A 25,015-nucleotide genomic window follows, 5' to 3' on the forward strand; every position below is an offset into this window, starting at 1 on the left:
AAAGCACACCAACCACCCCCCACCTGCCAGCAGGAGTCACTAGCCTGAGATTTCTGACAGTTTCCCCTCCCTACAATGCAGTGGTCCATTGTAGCCCCCCTAATACCACTCCAGCTGACAACCATGGCTATATGGGGCTCAGCACAACAGCTGGGATCTCCTGGTCTGTAGTTCAGCTGCACAATCATATATTTACCTACTGAGCCATTTTTTAAAAAATTAAATAAAACTTATCAGCACAGAGTATGAATCTCTGGAATTGTTTGATTCACTTTTATTGCTATGTTTGCACTCAGTCCGTGCAGAGATCACCAGTTATATGAGACCAAACACAGCATCAGAGGAAATAACTCAGGAAATGGTTCACAGGGAGGCACAGCAGCAGCTTCACCGACACACTTGCTATTTTTAATGAATTTTTGCAGCAAATGTCCCCATCATAACACAGAATGACAAATTTCTTTGTAAAATAACTGATTTGCTCCTTTGACTCCTCTATGCATCCGTCTCTCTCCCTTCACCAACTGAGTTCAGCTTTTTGTTCCTCTTTTGGTCTATCGCTGCCTCTCCCCCTCTTCCTCCTAATAGAACAGGCAGTGGCTGAGGAGAATGTTGCTGATAATTCACGGTTGAAATTGATGGTAGCTGATTTGTGGCAGTATTGACACTGTTATCGGATCAGAGAGAGCAGGAAAACGGCTGGAAACACAGCGAACGAGGCGAAGCTGATCAGCCTGGTGACTCCCGACGTGAGCTGATCTCCGTACTGGTCCAGGAGCTGCAATGCCACTCCATTCGTCCATCCGAAGCCAACCTATGGACAGACAGTGTTACCGGTTAAGAACTCAACTCCACAGACACATCACCTGTACAGATCAGGGCTTCCCCCAATTTTATCCCCCTCCTCTCCTGAAGGTACTGCCTCTCACTGGGGTACAGGTCCCCTCCTCTCCTGAAGGTACTGCCTCTCACTGGGGTACAGGTCCCCTCCTCTCCTGAAGGTACTGCCTCTCACTGGGGTACAGGTCCCCTCCTCTCCTGAAGGTGCTGCCTCTCACTGGGGTTCAGGTCCCCTCCTCCCCTGAAGGTACTGACTCTCACTGGGGTACAGGTCCCCTCCTCTCCTGAAGGTACTGACTCTCACTGGGGTACAGGTCCCCTCCTCCCCTGAAGGTACTGACTCTCACTGGGGTACGGGTCCCCTCCTCTCCTGAAGGTTTTGCCTCTCACTGGGGTACAGGCTCCACATTCGTCATGTGGGAGATTAGACAGGAAGTGTGAGCACGATATTGCACTGTGGAGGGCACCAGAGCCCAAACCTGTCCTCACCTTACGCTCACTTTACAACAGGAGTTACCGGAGGGTAATCATGGCTGGACGCCTGGCTGATTCTCCCCTCCCTATCCCAGAGTCCCATTGCACCCCGAGATCAGCTAATTCAGAACAGGCCAAGGATCAAACTGGGAACCTTCTGCTCTGCATTCCTCAGTACCACATTGCCTGATACACAAGACCCAATCTTGTGCATCCACCCATAGCACAGGGACCCTTGAGCCAACAGCAGGGAGATCTGGCCTCGTGGAATTATCAGAGGTTAACCCATCCCCTCGTTGTAATAATCGTCCTGTGCAGCGGAAAACCACAATTGGCTGGCGGGGAGCAAGAAATCCAGGGAGGCTGCGGCTTTTGAAGGGCTGCTGTTTCTTCCCTCCCTAAACCCCTCCACAACTGCTTAAAACCTACCTCTTCACCCAAGCTGTAGGTCACCTGTCCTCATAGCTCCTTATTTTGTTTGATAATCGGCCCTGTTAAACACCTTGGCACATCTTAATACTCTAAAGGCACTTTATAAATGCAAGTTATTGTTGGTCATTAAAGGGGAGGGTTTTTGATTTTATTTGACCCAAAATTGACTTTGGTAAGAACAAGAGACAAAAAGGAGAAACGTAGAAACAACTTCCCCCTTTTGAGGCTGATGCCTGGAAGGCCCTGCTCCAGGAGTCAGTGTGCGGAGGACAGAGGAGACCACCTTCCTGTCGTAGCAGAGATTGCAAGCTGCGTAGATGTGGGTTGCTGAGAGTCCCAGGTTTTGGGACAAATGAGGAGGAAGTTTTTTTTTGATACGAGGAGCGCACTCAACCTTTGAAGACTGAACTGCAGCAGCCTCAGGGAGGGAAAATACAAAGTACAGCGACAACCCCACCCCATTTCTACACTCTCTCACCGAGGGAAAACTAAAGCGCACAATTATTCTGGCGCACAGATAACTCGTGCTGTGAAACACAGGCAGTGAAAGGTGAACTCTGACCACGAAAAATTACATGGGCCCCACACTGGAATAAACTCACCCCGAGGGGTGTGGATTGGCCTTCTACAACAGCCCAGACTCTCGGGTACCCAACAAATGCTCTCCAGCTGATGTCTCCTTTCCACAAAAGTGATGATAGTGACACACTTTGCTTGATGCATCGATGCACTGCCGATCTGGCAGACGTGCCAAGCACTGGCTTGGAAAGATTCAGTGGCAATCCCAGTGCTGGATCTGTCTCCAGGTCAGCAGATTCCATAGCCCAGTGACAACCGCGCTGGTGAAGCCAGGGCAACCTCCTCGGACGTGACCAGGTAGGAGTATCGGGGTCTGCAAGTGTTGGGGGGCACCTGGGGTACTGGCAGGTTGGGCATGATGTCATCATACCTGCATCTGATGGCCCCCAGTGAAATCAACCTTAAGGAAATCGTGGAGCACTGGGGTAATCCTCAAAAGGAATGCCCATCATTCAGCACTTTCTTTGCTGCAACCAGCAACACAGGAGGAAAGTCTCGTCAATAAAATCTTGAAGGTGCAAAAATAGCCCCTGCACAGCAACAGAAACTAATGCAAGGAGCAAAATGCAGTGTAACATTGATGTGTTTTTATTTAAAACAAAAAGTTTACTATCACCTTGGAGAAGGTGCAGAGGAGATTTACCAGAATGGTGCCAGGGATGAGGGACTCGAGTTATGTGGAGAGACAGGAGAAGCTGGGATTGTTCTCCTTAGAACAGAGAAGGTTAAGGAGAGATTTACTGGAGGTGTTCAAAATTATGAGGGGTTTTGATACAGTAAATAGGGAGAAACTGTTTCCACTGGCAGGTAACCAGAGGACACAGATTTAAGATAATTGGCAAAAAAATCCAGAGGGGAGATGAGGAGAATTTTTTTTTAACGCAGCGAGTTGTTCTGATCTGGAATGCGCTGCCTGAAAGGGCGGTGGAAGCAGATTCAATAATAACTTTCAAAAGGGAATTGGATAAATACTTGATGGGGAAAAATTATAGGGCTTTTGGGAAAGAGCAGGGGGGAGTGGGACTAATTGGATAACACTTTCAAAGAGCCGGCACAGGCACGATGGGCTGAACGGCCTCCTCCTGTGCTGTATCGTTCGATGATCAACTTTACCAACACAAATGTGCTGTGTCCATGGTGTGTGGGGAGCAACTGGGGTGGGGTCAGTTACTCAAACGTGAAAGGAGGCACAGAGTCAACAACAACAACTTGCATTTATATAGCACCTTTAACATAGTAAAACATCCCAAGGCGCTTCACAGAAAGGCGGAAAGGTTTAGGGGGGGAATTCCAGAGCTGAGGGCCTAAGCATGGCCGCCAATGGAAATCGGGGCTGACCACCGTCTGTTTCGATGCTGTAGTGAAGGGAGCCCAATGATCCAACCCACGCCTGCCCCGGTCACTGCTCAGCCACCGGACCCTCACACAGCTGGGAGTAAAGACTGTTCAGGATCAACGTATTTTAAGGGTACTGGAACCATTGAGGAGGCTCTCACCTGCACCTCATACTCTCCGCCCCCATTCACATCGTACTACAAACACAAACACAAAACAAATTATTCAGGTAAAATAGACTCTGCAGCAGGACAGACGCCTCCACACCAATGCCTGAAGGCTTTACCGACAGGTGGGATAAACCCAACATCGGCCAATCACTGTGCACTCAGATTACACCCAACCCATAACTTTGGATTATCAATTTTTAAAAAAAATATTTTCTAAAATCAAAGAACTAAATTTGGATGATAATTAATCACCTTTTATGACTGTAGTTTTTGAGAGGAGGGTGAAACATTTTGAACAAAAGTTAAACTGGTTTACACGATGGAAGTATGATTTGGCCGAATGCTCTCACCACTCACACTGGTTCACACTTCCTCGTGTAAAGTGGGTTTGGTTCTTCAGTGAGCGATCTACCACTTCAGTGACAGGCGGCTCCATGTAAACAGTGCAACAGGCCATTCACACGTGTGCTGAGTGATCACCCTTTTCCCCATTTATACTGTGCACGATGTGAGCTGTCGGCCATCGCATCGAATTATTCAGTGTGAATTGTCCCTGTAATCCCAGGGGCCTGCCTGAACTTCACAGCTCTGCCTAGAGGGTGAAGGCTGCACCCAGACCCTGCCAACCCCTCACTGCACAAAGTAACACCCAGAGTAGCCCGTCCAAACTTCCCTCCTTACTCTGCCAGAGAGCACCGCCTGGAGCCTCCCCACATCAGGAATCAAGTTCAGCAGGGAGAGAGTCTGCAGCCCACCAGAGACACAGTGCTAGTGCCTGCACTCAGGTTAGTTTTCATTAGCAAATGTACCAGTGGGTAACATAAAGGAGAATGCTGCTCACATTCTGCAAACAGTCGATCCTCATTGTTTTGTATCTTTTTCATCCAGACTTAGATTTGTTTTGAATTCCAGGTGCTGACAACATAAAAAGGAGCAAACGGTAAATCCCCAATATCCCAAGCCAGGCCTCCACTCAGTGTAACTCACGCAGGGCCCCACGCAGGGCCCCGAGCGAGCGAGCGAGGGGGGCCCCACGCAGGGCCCCGAGCGAGCGAGGGGGGCCCCACGCAGGGCCCCGAGCGAGCGAGGGGGGCCCCACGCAGGGCCCCGAGCGAGCGAGGGGGGCCCCACGCAGGGCCCCGAGCGAGCGAGCGAGGAGGGCCCCACGCAGGGCCCCGAGCGAGCGAGCGAGGAGGGCCCCACGCAGGGCCCCGAGCGAGCGAGCGAGGAGGGCCCCACGCAGGGCCCCGAGCGAGCGAGCGAGGAGGGCCCCACGCAGGGCCCCGAGCGAGCGAGCGAGGAGGGCCCCACGCAGGGCCCCGAGCGAGCGAGCGAGGAGGGCCCCACGCAGGGCCCCGAGCGAGCGAGCGAGGAGGGCCCCACGCAGGGCCCCGAGCGAGCGAGCGAGGAGGGCCCCACGCAGGGCCCCGAGCGAGCGAGGAGGGCCCCACGCAGGGCCCCGAGCGAGCGAGCGAGGAGGGCCCCACGCAGGGCCCCGAGCGAGCGAGCGAGGAGGGCCCCACGCAGGGCCCCGAGCGAGCGAGCGAGGAGGGCCCCACGCAGGGCCCCGAGCGAGCGAGCGAGGAGGGCCCCACGCAGGGCCCCGAGCGAGCGAGCGAGGAGGGCCCCACGCAGGGCCCCGAGCGAGCGAGCGAGGAGGGCCCCACGCAGGGCCCCGAGCGAGCGAGCGAGGAGGGCCCCACGCAGGGCCCCGAGCGAGCGAGCGAGGAGGGCCCCACGCAGGGCCCCGAGCGAGCGAGCGAGGAGGGCCCCACGCAGGGCCCCGAGCGAGCGAGCGAGGAGGGCCCCACGCAGGGCCCCGAGCGAGCGAGCGAGGAGGGCCCCACGCAGGGCCCCGAGCGAGCGAGCGAGGAGGGCCCCACGCAGGGCCCCGAGCGAGCGAGCGAGGAGGGCCCCACGCAGGGCCCCGAGCGAGCGAGCGAGGAGGGCCCCACGCAGGGCCCCGAGCGAGCGAGCGAGGAGGGCCCCACGCAGGGCCCCGAGCGAGCGAGCGAGGAGGGCCCCACGCAGGGCCCCGAGCGAGCGAGCGAGGAGGGCCCCACGCAGGGCCCCGAGCGAGCGAGCGAGGAGGGCCCCACGCAGGGCCCCGAGCGAGCGAGCGAGGAGGGCCCCACGCAGGGCCCCGAGCGAGCGAGCGAGGAGGGCCCCACGCAGGGCCCCGAGCGAGCGAGGAGGGCCCCACGCAGGGCCCCGAGCGAGCGAGGAGGGCCCCACGCAGGGCCCCGAGCGAGCGAGCGAGGAGGGCCCCACGCAGGGCCCCGAGCGAGCGAGCGAGGAGGGCCCCACGCAGGGCCCCGAGCGAGCGAGCGAGGAGGGCCCCACGCAGGGCCCCGAGCGAGCGAGGAGGGCCCCACGCAGGGCCCCGAGCGAGCGAGCGAGGAGGGCCCCACGCAGGGCCCCGAGCGAGCGAGCGAGGAGGGCCCCACGCAGGGCCCCGAGCGAGCGAGCGAGGAGGGCCCCACGCAGGGCCCCGAGCGAGCGAGCGAGGAGGGCCCCACGCAGGGCCCCGAGCGAGCGAGCGAGGAGGGCCCCACGCAGGGCCCCGAGCGAGCGAGCGAGGAGGGCGCCACGCAGGGCCCCGAGCGAGCGAGCGAGGAGGGCCCCACGCAGGGCCCCGAGCGAGCGAGCGAGGAGGGCCCCACGCAGGGCCCCGAGCGAGCGAGCGAGGAGGGCCCCACGCAGGGCCCCGAGCGAGCGAGCGAGGAGGGCCCCACGCAGGGCCCCGAGCGAGCGAGCGAGGAGGGCCCCACGCAGGGCCCCGAGCGAGCGAGCGAGGAGGGCCCCACGCAGGGCCCCGAGCGAGCGAGCGAGGAGGGCCCCACGCAGGGCCCCGAGCGAGCGAGCGAGGAGGGCCCCACGCAGGGCCCCGAGCGAGCGAGCGAGGAGGGCCCCACGCAGGGCCGTTTGTGAATATGCAGTTCTGCACTGACATGGACTCTCAAAAGCTGTTTTCCAAATAAAATGACGCTCACCTTCTCAAACATGGCTCGATGCTTCTTGTAGAGAGCCCAGTTTGATTGGATCCACTTCTGTGCTTGTTGGAACGCAATCCGCCGGCCTTGCTCAGAGTTAGACTTTGCTAGGCCTTTGTTACAAAACAGAGATTTTCAACAAATTGAATAAAAGCTCAAACTGTGCAGCGACCCAGGTGATTCTGTGATCGAGATCCTTGCATCGTATACTCGAGGTGTGTGCAGGGAGGACGGGGAAGTGACTGATTAACCACCGTCCGAATAATTCAATACAGAACACACACTTCTTCATTACCACCGCGATTCCCCATCACCTCCATCTCCTGCACTCACCATGGAGCCCCAAATCACTGATGATCCTCACTCCTCTCTCCCTACAAACTACAGCCCTTTTAAAACCCAAGCTTTGTGTCACTTAACCACTACTTCTGATTGCTCTGATTTTCCCTCCTTGCGGGTGTCCCATGTGACCAGCCTTCCCCCAGGATTCTCCAACACCCTCTCTCGGGTTCCACGTGCACCTTTCCTCTTGGTTCTGAAGGTTACAGGAATGGACTCCCTTGGAACGAGCTCAAGGCTCCCAGGCACAGTCCACCAGCTAAAATATTTGTAAGACCAAATCCATCATCACTGGCCTCCGCCATTAACTTGCCACTGATTCTATCCGCCTCCCTGGCCCCGATCTTATGCTGAACCCGACAGCTTGCAACCTTGGTGTTCTATTACCACCTGCGTAACATCACCCGCCTTCACCCCCGCCTCAGCCCATCGCCTGCTGAAACCCTCATCCATACTTTGGTTACCTCCAGACGCGACTATTCCAATGCTCTCCTGGCCGACCTCTCACCTTGCACCCTCACTAAACTTGAGCTCATCCAAAACTCTGCTGCCCGTATCCTGACTCGCACCAAGTCCCGTTCACCCATCACCCACTGTGCTCGCTGACCTACAACGGCCGGGAACGCCTCAGCTTTAAAATTCTTATTCTTGTGTTCAAATCCCTCCAAGGCCTCGCGTCCCTCCCTCTCTCTAACCTCGAGGTATCACAGAGATGGAAGTAGGTGGTCTTGGAGAGGACACAGGGCCGGAAGCAAAGCTCAGGGTCGACTAGGACGTGGGGGTTGCGAACGGTCTGGTTCAGCCTCAGACAGAGGCCAGGGAGAGGGACGGAGTCGGTGGCTGGGGGACGGAGTTTGTGGCGGGGCTGAAGACAACGGCTTCGGTCTTCCCAACGTTTCATTGTGGAAATTGCGACTCATCCAGGACAGGATGTCGGACACGCAGTGTAACACAGATGCATCGAGGGGTGGAGAGAGGTGGAGCTGGGTATCGTCAGTGAACATGTGGAACCCAACGTCAGGTGCTAATCCACGCAAAGACAGAAAGGGACTGGAAAAAACGTAGGCATCTTCCAGTACTGACCTATACAGTTGTAAACAATTTTACAACACCAAGTTATAGTCCAACAAATTTATTTTTAATTCCACAAGCTTTCGGAGGCTTCCTCCTTCGTCAGTTGAACAGTGTGGTATTTCCACACCGTTCACCTGAGGAAGGAGGAAGCCTCCGAAAGCTTGTGGAATTAAAAATAAATTTGTTGGACTATAACTTGTTGTAAAATTGTTTACAATTGTCAACCCCAGTCCATCACCGGCATTTCCACATCATGGCGACCTATACAGTGTTATGGGACACGGTGACTGCACCACAGTGAAACCATCCGTTTATTAACAGTTATTTTCCTGCCTTCCTGTGATACCCACGCACTTTCTAGCAGGGGTCTCTGGACAGTGATCAGCAGCAGGAACCCGGACTCTTTCCCAAACCAACAGCTGCTGCTGAAATGAGCTAACTCGGGACAGTCCAGGGATCAAACCTACAGCCCTCCTGGTCACAGGCGAGCTGAAACCTGACAGCTGCCTTTTGCAACGTACCAGAGGTGGGTGGGTGCCCACGGAGCCCAGTCACAGTCAGCAGGGACGAAGAATGGAAATAACTGCGTGCCTCGGTGATCCCTGCAGATATTTCACTGCAAGGGGAGACAGCATTCACTCACTCTCGAAGTTGCCCCACAGGTGAAATCCCCTGCGTGGGGTATATTCAGGGTAACTAACGTGCGCAGCAATACCTCCAGGTAACGGATAACCATCTCCCCCATCTGCCCCGGCTCCTGCTCAGCAAGGCACTCGGCCCAGAGAGGCATCAGACAGGAGGCGTAAAACTCGGCATTGCTGCGATGATTTATTAAGTTGTAATCAAACCAGATTCCTTGGGTTTTGTCCCAGAAAACGTCACGCACAGCGTCAATTCGACGGTTCAGGGCATCCTCGTAATACTTGGCTTTGAGAGAGTTACCTGAAAAACAGAGACAGGCACATCGCGAGGACTGGTACAGGCAGCGGGGCACTGCATTGGGGCGGGCGGGAGGGAGGGGGGTACAAGCAGGGGACATCGCACGGGGTGGGGGAGGGCGTGAGGGCAGTTTCACACAGTGGGAGCGCTGGAACAGGCGGAGAATCGTGAGGTCTGGTCTGCCACACAGAGTGGTACACTGGCCTTTGAGGCAAGTTACCAATATCAGCCTTCCCGACAGAGAAATGCCTCACTGAGACCGTGCACCCCTCTAGGGAACAGGTCACCTCACAGCCCTCAGTCACAGAGCTCTGTTGTCCGAGGTACGAGTGAGTTGATCCGCACACTTTGCTGGAGATGTGGCTCAGAGACAGCGCTGGGAGGGGGAGGAGGAGGAGACATCCAGTGAAGTAGGAAGAGGAAATGATCAGTGTCTGAAAAACAAGGAAAGGTTTAATGTAAAATTAAGCTGGTCAACAGGATTGGGTTTGTTTCCCTGTGATATTGCCCTCCCCCAAAGGTGCAGACTCCAGCTGGAGTATAGTTCAGTGACCACCCACTAGGAGCTCACCCAAGTGGCCAGTCTTCATATCTGACTCCCTGTAAGTGCATGTTTGGTCAGAGGCAGCCCAAGGCCAGCCGTATTATGTGGAGCCACGAGGACCAGGATTGATGAGTTGTCATACGTGTATCACGCACACCCTCTCAGTGGAAGCCTACGTGGCTTGCTGTGTCGGTCAGATCCCATAACTCGCTCTGACTGCAGGGAAAGACTTGCATTTAAAGTCTCTCAAAAACATCTTGCAGCACTTCACATACAAGTCACTTTTGAAATGCAGAAACCATTACATAAGCAAATGAGGCAGCCAACATATGCATAGCAAGATCCCACAAACAGCAATGAGATAAGTGACCTGTTAATCTGTTTTCGGTGGGGCTCATTGATGCAGGACAGCAAGAGAACTCCCTGCTCTTTGAATACGGTCAGTCACAGGATCTTTAACATGCACCTAAACAGATGGACGGGGCCTCAGTTTAACATCTTATCCAAAGGACAGCACCGTAGACATTGCCGTAACAGCCTGGATGATATGGCCCAGTCTTGGATTGGGGGTTGAACCCGCAACTTTCTGGCTCAGAGCCAAGTGTGGCACTAACCGAGCCAAGCTGACCGCGGGTATCAGTTCTTGATCTGACTTGCCTTTTGACGGCACACTAACACGAGTTGGAACTGAGGCACGTACAGCACCAGACTAGAGTTGGAACAGGGAGTTGTGATAAGAGACAGAACATTAAAAAACGATATAAACTTGTTCCCCCTTGGCCTATTGATGTACTGACCCAACTGCTTATGGAATGACGCCAGGACTCGCTCGTTCCTGCAAAGGATGGAGTTCAGATCCACAGGGAGGACGTGTTTAGTTTTCGTGTCCTTTAACGTTCCGTTATTCTCTCCGTTAGAGTCAACGAACCAGCGTGATGAAAAATCCCAGCCGGATTCTGCTCCCGTCTTCAACTCCATCCACAGCTCTCCTCGGGCAGCTGAGGAGGAGAATGAACAGTCACCTGAACCGCCCGATCTATAATCCTCGTTTGATTAGCAAGATTGTGGCTGAGTTGCTAAAATGTTGGTGCAAAAGTCTCAGCACAAACTGCAACGTTAGACGACAAACCTTCACCCACTGATGGTCTAACCAATTAGATTTATATTAAACACTCCCAGGGCAGGTACAGCACGGGTTAGATACAGAGTAAAGCTCCCTCTACACTGTCCCATCAAACACTCCCAGGGCAGGTACAGCACGGGTTAGATACAGAATAAAGCTCCCTCTACACTGTCCCATCAAACACTCCCAGGGCAGGTACAAGGTTAGATACAGAATAAAGCTCCCTCTACACTGTCCCATCAAACACTCCCAGGGCAGGTACAGAATCTTTTTCCACCTTGGCTTGGAATGTAGGTGGCGTTTAGAATATAACAAAAAATTACCTTCCGTTAGGGTCTGTGCTACCTCTACATCCTTGCTGTAGGACTCGGGCCTGTTTTAGAAAAAGCAATAAATCTTTAATTAAAATAAAACAATAAAGCTTTAATAAAAATAAAACATTATGAAAGGATACGGCAGGGCAATCGGAGAGAGGAGCGGACAGGTTAATGACTGGGTTTCCTGACAATGGGTCCCTACCCGAGTTGTTAGCCTGTCTGTCTGACCTCTCTGCAGAGGCTGTGTGTCCAGCATTTGCTGTTTTGCTTTTGATCAGTAAATCTTTCTGCTGCACGGTAATGTTGTGTTAAATAGCAAAGGAAGGAACTTGAAACAAACAAACAGTGATCATCTGCTGCCCCCTCTTAGTAAATTTGAGGCAATGACCTTTGCACAAGTTAAACAGCAAAAGCAGAGAGAGTTCAGATCAGCACACACCTGGGACCAGCTGCTTCAACAATATATCTGTTCACAATATGAGTTCTCCCCTCCACGATGACAGGCGTAGATCGATTCCTCATCCAGAATTCATACTCCTGGTCCAGTAGATCAATATTTTGTCTGATAAAAGTTACATTGAGGTATTAAATTGTGGAGTTGTGGACAACACAAATATCCACAGCACGAACCGAGGTCGATACGGTAATAAATTGGATAGCCAGGTGATGAAGGATAAAATACTGGAGACCGATCTTCAGTTGTATTCAGAGATCCCCAATTGATACGCACCACCTGAATACAATTAACACTCATTGATATAAATCACAGATACAATTAACAGATACGACTTCTGCTCCAAGTGGTTTTGGTTAATAGATTTTCTGTACAATTCTCTCATATGGGCATCCTGGCAAGGCCGGCATTTATTGCCTATCCCTAAATACTGAGTTGGTGGTGATGGGCCGCCTTCTTTTAGTGGTTTGATACAACTGAATGGCTTGCTTCACAGGGCAGTTAATAGTCAACAACGTTGGTGTGGGACTGGAGGCACATATAGACCAGACCGGGTAAGGACAGCAGGTTTCCTTCCCTAAAGGACATCAGTGAACCAGTCGGGATTTTATAATAATCCGACAGCTTCATGGTCACTTATACTGAAGCCAGTTTGTTTTTCCGTTTATTCAGCAGGGTAAGGATTACTCACTGTGTACCTGTACAGGATAAAATTTACTGCTTTTACAGAACTACAACGAATGAGACCAGACAGCCATTACATCTGGCTCATTAGCGGCAGAAGCAGAATAAAATCGAAAGTGATAATATGTCAAGCACCACAGCTTTACATTGGCTGAGCAAATCAAATTCCTTTGGGAATTTTACTAATGTTTTGGGGATCACTGTCTGTCCTCCAGTTGCGTGAGTGTCAACAGCTTATTTAATTCCCGCAGGGGGATCACTGGACAGTGACGAGAAGCACGCCCCACACCCCCAAACTGAGATCAGCAAACCAGCACAGATCAGGAACGGAATTGGGAACCTTGCTGGTTTGTGCGGATCAGCTCAGACCCTGAACATATCGACCTTCCATCGCAAACTCGTGCAAATAAAACCGAGCGTGAAAATGTAGTGTGTACAAGGGAGCACCAACGCGATGTGACGCAGAGGGAGAGTGACCCCCTGGTGTTCCCCCACCCCGGTGCATGCCAGCATTGGTTAAAGAGGGTTCCTCACTCCCTCTCCACCCCAATATCCTTCTCAACCTGGAGGGAGAGAAAATAATAAACAAACAAACACACAGACACCAATCGCAGCCAACATTGATATCAGACAACTCACGTCAAGAAGGCCCGGTCGTTTGTGGCATTGATGTAACTCTCCATCATCAGCACCAGGAACGGCGGCTGACTCCTGCGCTGATAGTATACCCGCCCTCCGTTTGGGATGAGGCCAAATCTGGAAAATCAAAAGAGGTTAAATATTCCAAATTGTTCAATTCCTCGCCTAACGTAGCTAGGCCAACAGAACTTTACGATGCTAAAGAACGGGATTTTCCCTGGGACTGATGGTGGAAGCTGCAAGGTGTAGCAATGATAGAAATTGGAACCAAGAGAGCAAGTGAGTGAGTGACTGGGAATTGAGTTATAGACAGAGCAGGGATTATTGTAAAGAGCTAGTTTCCATGGGGACTGTGAGGAGAAGAAATTCAGAGGGAAAGTAATGCCACAGTGAGGTCCTGACATCACCCAGGGGTATCTGGAGGAGGAGCCCTGTGACAAGGCACTCGAGAAAATATTGGTAAACAATGTACAGTCACAACGAGCCCTGGCCGGGTTAAGGAACACCTCGCATTTATAATCGCACCTCTAACATAGTAAAACATCTCAAGACGTTTCACAGGAGCGTAATCAGACACAAATAGACACCGAGCCACAGAGATATTAGGACAGGACGGACCCAAACCAGAATCTAGAAGGACAAGGGCAGCAGGCACATGGGAACGCCACCACCTGCACGTTCCTCTCCAAGTCACACACCATCCTGACTTGGAAATATATCGCCGTTCCGTCATCGTCGCTGGGTCAAAATCCTGGAACTCCCTTCCTAACAGCACTGTGGGAGAACCTTCACCACACGGACTGCAGCGGTTCAAGGCGGCGGCTCACCACCACCTTCTCAAGGGCAATTAGGGATGGGCAATAAATAGTGGTCTTGCCAGCGATGCCCACATCCCACAAATGAATAAAAAAAGTGCCCAAAAGCTTGGTCAAAGAGGTAGGTTTTAAGGAGTGTCTTATAGGAGGAGAGGTTTGGGGAGAGAATTTCAGAGCTTAGGGCCTAAGTAGCTGAAAGCACGGCCACCAATGATGGTGATATGAAAATCTGGGATGAGCAAGAGGCCAGAATTGGAGGAACGCAAAGATCTCGGAGGGCTGGAGGAGGTCACAGAGATCTCGGAGGGTTGAAGGGCTGGAGGAGGTCACAGAGATCAACACTGATAAGGGCCTAGGAGAAGATCCTGCCCACCATGAAGTCAGGGGTCATGGGACTCTCACACAGGTTGGGTGGAGGGGAATTACTTTCAACAATATTCCATTTTTATTTGCGAAGTGTGCAATGCTGACAGGGAGCGCAGGTCAGAGACTCAAGGTGAGTGTTACAGCTCCATCTCCAACCTATTCTCAATTCGAGCATGGTGTCCTTGCTGGGAGCGCAGGATGGCTGATTCCTCCTCTAACATTATTGAAGCCATCTCAACTACAGCAACACATTTATTGCAATGCTCATGTTGGTTAATTGTGTTGTTTCCTTGTTCATTTCTCCCCCAGTTTCCCTCCCATCTCTCCTGAAGGTGCTGCCTCTCACTGGGGTTAAGATCCCCTCCTCTCCTGAAGGTGGAGTATGCTCCTGTCTCCCTTCACATTCTACCTTCGAATGAGATGCAGGAAGTTTTCGATCATTCCTTTGGAGGTTTCGGCCATCTCAGAGAGGAGCAGTCCCTTTATTATCCAGTACGAGTCCCTGAGGAGGAAAAGAAAACAATCAGTGCACCATACCAAGCACAGTATGAACCATCCAACATTAAATGTGGCAATGTGGAACCAACACCGACATGTGGATGCACACACACACACAAACAGCAACGTAAAATCCCCAATCCTGCGATGATTTACTGAGCCCATCAGCAGCCAGTTCTGTCAGGAGCTGCACTGCTGTCTCTGGAGGAAATCTGCACTTTCCCGCGGCCGCTTCTCTGCTCCAGCCCCGGCAGAACCACGGCCTTATCCATCCCCAAGCTCGGTTGCTGAGCCCAGGGCTGAGATACAATGTTAATATCAGATGACACTCAGCAGCTTAACATGCCAGCGAGATTGTGCTTTACAGAGGCAAGGCTCTGCAGCTGGACGACACTGCACTCGTCCCTTGCTGTTGAAATCGAATGTCATTTCAGCCAGAGTCAGTGTTAGGATCGCACAACCTGTGTAACTGCACGAGGCCCTGAGCGGATCCAGCGACAGGCACTGACCCTCTACGGCAATCGCTGATCGACTATTATTATTACCTGTTGCAAGCATATGTTTTAGTCATCGTGCGTATGCGGATTTGACGGCAGATTAAGTCAGTCATATTTAAGAGTTATTGTCCAGTAAAATGGAGGGGCCCCAAGCCAAACTTTTGCACACGGCCCCCGCAAAGCAAACGACTCCCCGATTTCAGCGTCAGGCTATTGCACTGTGGCAGGCATCACAGACACGCCCAATCCTGGCCTCACCTGATGTCCCTCTCCTCCTTTCTCTCTCTCCCCCCCCCGCCCCCCCGCCCCCCCCCCCACCCAGGTAACCAGATAAAGACGAGGATCAGGAAACCTGGCTGATATTCCCCTCCGTAATCCAGGGGGTGCCGAGGTAATTGGGTCAGGCAGGGATGCGGTCAGGGCAAGTCTGTCTGTATGATTTCCTCCGCTGCAGGGATCAGTGCTTGGGCCCCAGCTATTCATAATATATATCAATGATTTGGATGAGGGAACTAAATGCAACATTTCCAAGTTTGCAGACGACACAAAGCTGGGGTGGAATGTGAGCTGTGAGGAGGATGCAAAGAGGCTCCAATGTGATTTAGACAAGTTGGGTGAGTGGGCAAGAACATGGCAGATGCAGTATAATGTGGATAAATGTGAGGTTATCCACTTTGGTTGTAAAAACAGAAAGACAGATTATCTGAATGGTGATAGATTGAGAAAAGGGGAGGTGCAACGAGACCTGGGTGTCCTTGTACACCAGTTGCTGAAAGCGAGCATTCAGGTGCAGCAAGCAGTTAGGAAGGCGAATGGTATGTTGGTGTTCATTGCAAGAGGATTTGAGTACAGAGCAGGGATGTCTTACTGCAGTTATACAGGGCCTTGGTGAGACCACATCTGGAGTATTGTGTGCAGTTTTGGTCTCCTTATCTGAGGAAGGATGTCCTTGCCATGGAGGGAGTGCAACAAAGGTTTACCAGACTGATTCCTGGAATGGCAGGACTGACGTATGAGGAGAGATTGGGTCGACTAGGTCTATATTCACTAGAGTTTAGAAGAATGAGGTGATTTCATCGAAACATATAAAATTCTAACAGGACTAGACTGACTAGATGCAGGGAGGATGTTCCCGATGGCTGGGGAGTCCAGAACCAGGGGTCACAGTCTCAGGATACGGGGTATGCCATTTAGAACCGAGTTGAGGAGAAATTTCTTCACTCAGAGGGTGGTGAACCTGTGGAATTCTCTACCACAGAATGCAGTGGAGGCCAAGTCATTAGATGTATTCAAGAAGGAGAGAGATATATTTCTTAATGCTAAAGGGATCAAGGGATATGGGGAAAAAGCGGGAACAAGGTACTGAGTTAGACGATCAGCCATGATCATTTTGAATGGCGGAGCAGGCCCAAAGGGCCAAATGGCCCACTCTTGCTCCTATTTTCTATGATTCTATGATTGACCTCGCCTGATGTCATCGAGGGTGGCCACTTTGCTCGCAGTAAGCAGCCAGTAAATTGGTCTCAAGGCTGGGAAGGAGGAGGTGGATTATAGCACTGGGGAGGAGGAAAGAAAGTGACCAAATAAACAAATGCAAAATATATTGCTTCAGAAAACCCAGACAGCAACGATAGTGAAAGGGCCTCTGTCTTCAGACTGCTTTCAGCAGTACGGAAAGTTACAACTGGCAGGGCCAGAGAGTCACATCAAACCTAGCAGCTCCACCTTCCACTCAATGAACTCTTACCAGTAATAATATTCCCTAAATCGGCCACCAGGTACAACCAATGGTTTGGGCACATAAATCTGGGAATACAGCTCCGGGTGTGACTGGACCTCTACCTTAATCTGAAAGGAACAAGAGTGAGTTTAATCAGAATCAGGTCAGATGACATTTCCTTAAATCCAACACAGAAACTTACATCACAGACTCTGTCATATAATGATCCCCCAAAATTGCAGATGATACAAAGATGGGAGGGAAAGTAGAGAGTGAGGAGGACATAAAAAACCTACAGGGGGATATAGACAGGCTGGGTGAGTGGGCAGAGATTTGGCAGATGCAATACAATATTGGAAAATGTGAGGTTATGCACTTTGGCAGGAAAAATCGGAGAGCAAGTTATTATCTTAATGGCGAGAAGCTGGAAAGTACTGCAGTACAAAGGGATCTGGGGGTCCTAGTGCAAGAAAATCAAAAAGTTAGTATGCAGGTGCAGCAGGTGATCAAGAAGGCCAACGGAATGTTGGCTTTTATTGCTCGGGGGATAGAATATAAAAACAGGGAGGTATTGCTGCAGTTATATAAAGGTATTGGTGAGACCGCACCTGGAATACTGCATACAGTTTTGGTCTCCATACTTAAGAAAAGACATACTTGCTCTCGAGGCAGTACAAAGAAGGTTCACTCGGTTAATCCCGGGGATGAGGGGGTGGACATATGAGGAGAGGTTGAGTAGATTGGGACTCTACTCATTGGAGTTCAGAAGAATGAGAGGCGATCTTATTGAAACATATAAGATTGTGAAGGGGCTTGATCGGGTGGATGCGGTAAGGATGTTCCCAAGGATGGGTGAAACTAGAACTAGGGGGCATAATCTTAGAATAAGGGGCTGCTCTTTCAAAACTGAGATGAGGAGAAACTTCTTCACTCAGAGGGTAGTAGGTCTGTGGAATTTGCTGCCCCAGGAAGCTGTGGAAGCTACATCATTAAATAAATTTAAAACAGAAATAGACAGTTTCCTAGAAGTAAAGGGAATTAGGGGTTACGGGGAGCGGGCAGGAAATTGGACATGAATTTAGATTTGAGGTTAGGATCGGATCAGCCATGATCTTATTGAATGGCGGAGCAGGCTCGAGGGGCCGATTGGCCTACTCCTGCTCCTATTTCTTATGTTCTTATGTAACCTGTCCCACATTGTGCTTTGGCAGGTTCCATTTAATTTAAACAATAGGTGAGGTGCCTGAAGATTGGAGGGTAGCAAATGTTGTGCCTTTGTTTAAGAAGGACGGCAGGGAAAAGCCTGGGAACTACAGACCGGTAAGCCTGATATCTGTAGTGGGTAAGTTGTTAGAGGGTATTCTGAGAGACAGGATCTACAGGCATTTGGAAAGACAGGGACTGATCAGGAACAGTCAGCATGGTTTTGAGAGAGGAAAATCATGTCTCACGAATTTGATTGAGTTTTTTGAAGGGGTAACCAAGATAGATAGATGAGGGATGTGCAGTAGACGTGGTCTACATGGACTTTAGCAAAGCCTTTGACAAGGTACCGCATGGTAGGTTGTTACATAAGGTTAAATCTCATGGGATCCAAGGTGAGGTAGCCAATTGGATACAAAATTGGATTAACGACAGAAGACAGAGGGTGGTTGTAGAGGGTTGCTTTTCAAACTGGAGGCCTGTGACCAGCGGTGTGCCTCAGGGATCGGTGCGCCTCAGGGATCGGTGCTGGGTCCGCTGTTATTTGTTATTTATATTAATGATTTGGATGAGAATTTAGGAGGCATGGTTAGTAAGTTTGCAGATGACACCAAGATTGGTGGCATTGTGGACAGTGAAGAAGGTTATCTAGGATTGCAACGGGATCGTGATAAATTGGGCCAGTGGGCCGATGAATGGCAGATGGAGTTTAATTTAGATAAATGTGAGGTGATGCATTTTGGTAGATCGAATCGGGCCAGGACCTACTCCGTTAATGGTAGGGCGTTGGGGAGAGTTATAGAACCAAGAGATCTAGGAGTACAGGTTCATAGCTCCTTGAAAGTGGAGTCACAGGTGGATAGGGTGGTGAAGGCGGCATTCAGCATGCTTGGTTTCATTGGTCAGAACATTGAATACAGGAGTTGGGATGTCTTGTTGAAGTTGTACAAGACATTAGTAAGGCCACACTTGGAATACTGTGTACAGTTCTGGTCACCCTATTATAGAAAGGATATTATTAAACTAGAAAGAGTGCAGAAAAGATTTACCAGGATGCTACCGGGACTTGATGGTTTGACTTATAGGGAGAGGTTGGATAGACGGAGACTTTTTTCCCTGGAGAGTAGGAGGTTGAGGGGTGATCTTTTCGAAGTCTATAAAATAATGAGGGGCATAGATAAGGTCGATAGTCAAAATCTTTTCCCAAAGGTAGGGGAGTCTATAACGAGGGGGCATAGATTTAAGGTAAGAGGGGAGAGATACAAAAGGGTCCAGAGGGGCAATTTTTTCACTCAAAGGGTGGTGAGTGTCTGGAACGAGCTGCCAGAGGCAGTAGTAGAGGCGGGTACAATTTTGTCTTTTAAAAAGCATTTGGACAGTTACATGGGTAAGATGGGTATAGAGGGATATGGGCCAAGTGCAGGCAATTGGGACTAGCTTAGTGGTATAAACTGGGCGACATGGACATGTTGGGCCGAAGGGCCTGTTTCCATGTTGTAAACTTCTATGATTCTATAATAACTGATAAGGGAGGTGGATTAAAGATCAGACAGTGATTTATTGAGAATGTGAACATTTAGAAAATATATATACACACTAGGTAACCCGTGGCATTGTTCATTGAGAGAAGTAATTCAGTTTTACAAGGACAGGAGTTTCGCACACAATGTATTATTCTGCTAAGGTAGAAGTGTGTGTAATGTGGCCAATCCATTAAAGGCCACAAGGTGTTATAACTCAAGTTCCTGGGGTCAATTATAGTTTAATTGCTGTTGATTCGAGGATGGGGGGAGATGTTTGCAAGTCGACAGGTGTTTGTAGATTTCCAGCTCCCGGTAGGAGGGAATTCAGAGCACGCACACGTCACAGTTTGTGACACCCAATTTCCAAGTGGATGGTCCTGCGAGTGATCGCGCCTGAACGCCTTCTGATACAGGGACTGTCGGATCGCAGCTTACCCAACAGTAGGTTATTCTGTTTCTTGCCCCCTCCCCCACAATGCTCAGAGGTAAACACGTGCCTGTGATTGGGCTGTCTGTACGTACAGCTCCACGTGTACCTTTCTCCCCAGGGATTTCCAGAGAGCGTGCAGTTCTGCAGCCCAAAGTCGCAGCTTCTGGTCAAAAATCTTCTGAAGGATTCGGGGGCTGCAAGAGTGACATATTCATTAAACACAGGCAATCATGCACCACATTTACAACCAGCCCTTCTTGAACTCGTTAGCTTTGCAGTCCTTCCCTCCCCACTGGCCCAAATCAGGGTCCTTCTCCTTTCTACTAAGCTCACTGAATTGGTTCCCCAAGCTGCACTGCAATCGCCCTCACTCCAAGGTTAGTGATTCATTTCTTGTATCTCATGTTTCCAGATACAAAACCAGAAAGATTCCATTAGTCTTTTTTAATAGCCCATTTACTTAAGCTACCAACTTTAACGATCTGTGGATCTGCACGCCAAGGGCCCTCTACTATACACAATTGCCTGTGATTGTTCCTTTAATGCTGGGCTGATAAATAGCTGTCCTCCATCTTTCGCCTCTGTCCATTCTCTTGCCTCCCATCTACCCCAGAAGTAACCGCTTCATTCCATTTACCAGTGAGCTAAAACCTATTCCAGACAAAGACAGAACTAACAATGATAGTCAGGGCGCAATGTATCAAACAGGCTGATTCTGGGTACAAGTTCCAGAGATCCATGCGAACTCGTTCCAGTCATGGTCAACAGTCTGCCTCAGTCCCTCTCGGAGTCTCACTGCTCGGGTTAAGTATCTTGTTCCCTTGACTGGTATTACAGTTGATTACTTATCAGTCTCCTATCTTGTACTTGGGCTTGTACACAGACAGGTTTGAATTTATACGGTGTCTTATCACGTCTCAAACATTTCAAAATGCTTCATGTACATGGAGTTATTCTGATCTGCTGTGAATTATGCAGGCAAATGCAGCAGCCATTTTGCTCACAGCAAGATCCAACAGGCAATGAGAAGAACTAGTTAATTTGTTTTTGGTGGTGTTGGTTGAGGGAGGAATGTTGGCCAAGGCACCAGGAGAACTCACTGCTCTTCTTCAAACAGCCAGTTGAACAAGCAGACATGGCTTCAGTTAAACCAAGGCCCCGTCTGCCCTCAGGTCGATGTAAAAGATCCCATGACACTATTTGAAGAGTTCTCCCCGGTGCTCTGGCCAGTATTTATCACTCAACCAACATCACTAAAACAGATTATCTGGCCATTATCACATTGCTGTTTGTGGGATCTTGCTGTGTGCAAATTGGCTGCCGTGTTTCCTACATTACAACAGTGACTACGCTTCAAAAGTACTTAATTGACTGTAAAGCGTTTTGGGACGTCTTGAGGTTGTGAAAGGCACTATATAAATGCAAGTCTTTCTTTTGATGTCTCACCTGAAGAATGACACATCTGACAATGAAGCACTCTCTCCGTACAGCACTGAAATGTTAGCCCAGATTATGTGCCAGTGCTGGGTTTGAACCCACGACATTGTGACTCAGAGGAGAGTGCTACCAACAGAGCCAAACTGACACACATAACCAAAAGGTTAAAATAGTTTTTAAAAATAACCTGGTCGGCAGTTATGACTCAGCTCAACCCCCATGGACAAAGCTGCCCAGCAATATTGAGCTGGGAGGAGCGAGTGTGATTGCACTGTGTTTGCACCTACTGATCACCCCAGTCGGCCGGTGTCCATTTCTCCAACTCCTGTCCGGGAGCATCGAAGTACATTTCAACAAAGAGTTTCAGCTGCTCCTTTGTTAGATCCACAGCAGGCGAGGCAGTGGTGAGGTTTCGAAAAGCTTCCAAAACGACATCTGAACATTTTCAAAGCAGGAAAAAAGTGACCCAAATTACATTTAAATTAATTTTAAAAACTATAAATAATCAGATCAAAAAAATCTTGTATTTATACAGCACCTTTCATAACCCCAGGATATTCCTAAGTGCTTTACAGCCAATGAAGTACTTCTGAAGTGTTGTAATGTAATCAGTAAATACATAGGAACAGGAGTGAACCATTCAGCCACTCGAGCCTGTTCCGCCATTCGATTAGATCATTGGGTCGGTCTTATGTGAGGCTACATAGTGTTGTAAAACCATCAAAAATCAAACAGTTAGCACAGTTAGACACTGCAGTTAATGGTAGGTAGATTGCCTGGCGTGTTGCCGAGTCATACAGACCAGGAGGCCGCAGGTTCCAACTCTGGGCCTGTGCTCGTTGAGCCCAGGCAGCAGTCAGGGCTACAACTGGCCTCAGTCCTTGGGCGAGAGGGGATTGCTATCCAATGTGTAAACGCCAAGTGAGAACAGAATTGGGCTCGGCTGTGATGTGCTCCACAGTCAACTATTCTGCCAACACTCACTGTCTAGGCTCACACGTGAAGAATGGCCACTTGAGCAAGGTTTGGAAACACAACCCAGAGAGACTTCGGTAGAAATCAGTGTTGAACAGATGTGCCTCCCAGTAACACACATAACCAACCCACGCAACAAAACAGTTGCAGGGTTGAACCCACATCTTCCTTAGAACGTTTGTCCAGGCATTTTTCATCTCAACTCTGCTGTAAACTCTTTCCTCACTCAGGCTCCATAACATCTAAACCACTATTATTGCCAGGAAATGCTAACTCCTACTTAATGTTCAATCAGGGCGTAAAGGCTGCAGCAAGCACAATCCCAGGGAGTCTGCAGCCAGTCCTGAGACCGCACAAGATTGAATCCCAAAGACTCTGCCCCCAGATCTGGGGCTACATAGAGCCAAAACCCTCAAGACCTCCAGTAGCAGTTCTATATGAAAATGATTTTATTCACTTTTTAAAAAAAATGTTACAGTATCAATGAGACAGAGCCACGAGTTATAGGCCCAGAATTTGCCGGAGTGGGCCATCTCGCGGCGTTCTCCGTTTGTTAGATTTTTTTCCTCACCCATCAGCTCAATTTTGTGCTGTAAATTGCTGAGAATGTGAGCTGGTAACAGCGCGGAGAGGGCACCAGGGCATCTGGGACCTTAGTGAACAACGGGACCAACAGTCCTTAACCAAGGAGATTTAAGGATAGAGAAAAAGAGGATCGATGGAGAAAGAAATAGGGTGAATTAGAGTCAAATTAGGAACAGAAAGAGAAATAAAGAGTCAAAGTTTGGATTAAGAAAGAGAATAAAAAGATAGAAAGGAAAAGTAAGAAAAAATAAATAAATTTTAAAAAACCTTCAAGAACAATTTACTACTTGCAGGAATGAGACTCCACAGTTTCAACTGTTCCCGTTCTGGGCCAGATTAAGTGGTATTGCAGGAACATAAATCTAGTCATTAAAATGGTCCTTACGTCAAGTACTAGCCTTAACTTTCTGCGGCGAGTTTAATGGGCAATTAATGCCCAAATGCAGCAATTTCTTGAAACTCACAGAGGTTGAGAGCGAGCTGCCATTTTTGCAAGGGGAGCGGCACAAACCATCCAGCAATTTGTGGTGATTCACCACTCACCTCTTCCTCACCACAAGTTGCTGGACGACGTACACATCAATAAAGGTCGGCACTATTAAACGCGCAAATCCTGGCTCATTGAGATGGAGTCGTGTGCAGTAGCCATGCGAAAGTGATTCTTCCAACTGCTCATTTCATACAAGAAATACTGAGTGGTAACAAGTCATTAAGTCATAATTTAATTAAATGGAAAGGTGCTGGACTGCAGCCTCCCTGACTATCGCCAGTCCCTGTACTAAGTTCAAGGCCATGGATGCTGGCTCTTGATATTCTCTGAACCCCTCAATTGTGTTAACGGAGCAACACTTCAACCAATTACTTCTGTCTTAATTGTAAAGTGAGCAACTGAACTGGCTGATCACTTGTAAATTGTATTTGAAAGTTGCAGTTTGTAGGAATTCTACTTGTAGCATTCCCTGGAAACTATTGGCGAGCAGACATGAGGCTGAGAAAGAGGTTGAGTCCTGTACCTGGATTAATCTTTAACTTCATATCCACAAAATGCTTGTTGTCATTAAAGAGTTTAGCCATCTGCACTTGGTGGAGAAGCTCTCCGGTACAATAGATGCGACTTGGGGAGGGAGAGAAACAAGAAATTGTGATGGTTAGCATTCTACAATGAGTAAGCATGGCATTACAATGCAGACTGGGATACACTTGGCAAACATTACCTTTGAGCCCCTCAACAGATTAGCCCATATATTGTGGGTGTCCAAGTCTCTGCCTCTGTAGGCCAAATAGGTGCACGCCATCAAGTCTCTGAGACCACATATAAAGTTTAAACCCATGGCCCCATTAATTTGCATAAAATCCCAGTTGCTTATCCACCAATGAGGTAACAGCTTTGAGAACAGCCCTTTCCTGACCTCCAGGCCCATGATGTACGAACAAAACAAACCAGCGAATGAGAAATAGGTTTTGGGGCTCCAGTTTGGACTCCCCTCCTTTACGTGCTCAAGGGCCTCCAATATCCATCCCGCTCCTTCCACAGCCCATATACAATCCACCCAGTCATGGTCTCTACCCCGTCCATCCCGCTCCTTCCACAGCCCATGTACAATCTCTCTCATCAGGGACTGTGCTATTTAATATTCCAAGGGAAAGCCAAAATGGTAATCAAAACTCCAGAACATTTATCCTCTGCAGCCACTAATCTATCTTTTAAGAATGGTTGGAAGCTGTACACGTCCAACCAAGTTGCAACAGTCTCATCTATCATGGGCTCTAGGACCACAGGCTGTCAGACCGTGATAACCCCTTCTCTTTCCATTGCGTTGTCCATCCATAATGATGTATCCTAATGCGCATCAGGTCCTAGCACAGGTACGGTAGCATAGTGGTTATGTTACTGGACTAGTAATCCAGAGGCCTGGACTAATAAATCCAGAGACAGGAATTCAAATCCTGCCACAGCAGCTGGGGAATTTAAATTCAGTTAATCAAAATAAAATCTGGAATAAAAAGCTATTATCAGTAAATGGTGACCA

The 25,015-nt window shown here is 49.8% G+C and overlaps 1 protein-coding gene across 1 annotated transcript; it reads right to left on the bottom strand.

Moving 5' to 3' along the window:
• Positions 1-244: 244 nt before the first annotated feature.
• treh (trehalase (brush-border membrane glycoprotein)) lies at positions 245-24,059 on the bottom strand. Its single transcript, XM_067970709.1, has 13 exons — positions 23,999-24,059; positions 21,713-21,860; positions 20,095-20,182; positions 16,860-16,960; positions 14,527-14,619; positions 12,937-13,053; positions 11,599-11,721; positions 11,166-11,215; positions 10,517-10,717; positions 8,854-9,178; positions 6,824-6,953; positions 3,822-3,857; positions 245-814 (listed from the first exon to the last, which is right to left on the bottom strand). Exons 1-13 carry the CDS (start codon positions 24,057-24,059, stop codon positions 671-673), a joined length of 1,617 nt encoding a protein of 538 aa, XP_067826810.1. The 3' UTR covers positions 245-670.
• Positions 24,060-25,015: the final 956 nt, after the last annotated feature.

The sequence above is a fragment of the Heptranchias perlo genome, chromosome 33, assembly GCF_035084215.1.
Source record: "Heptranchias perlo isolate sHepPer1 chromosome 33, sHepPer1.hap1, whole genome shotgun sequence".
NCBI lineage: Eukaryota > Metazoa > Chordata > Chondrichthyes > Hexanchiformes > Hexanchidae > Heptranchias > Heptranchias perlo.

Excerpts from the sequence above, each read along its gene's own strand:
- treh (XM_067970709.1), bottom strand. The coding sequence starts at position 24,059 with ATGGCTAAACTCTTTAATGACAACAAGCATTTTGTGGATATGAAGTTA. Across the intron at positions 14,620-16,859 it reads TTTAGGGAATATTATTACTG|GGACTCGTACTGGATAATAA; the intron begins GTAAGAGTTCAT and ends TTTCCTCCTCAG. Across the intron at positions 6,954-8,853 it reads GAATGCTGTCTCCCCTTGCA|TCTGTTTTGTAACAAAGGCC; the intron begins GTGAAATATCTG and ends TTGTTGAAAATC.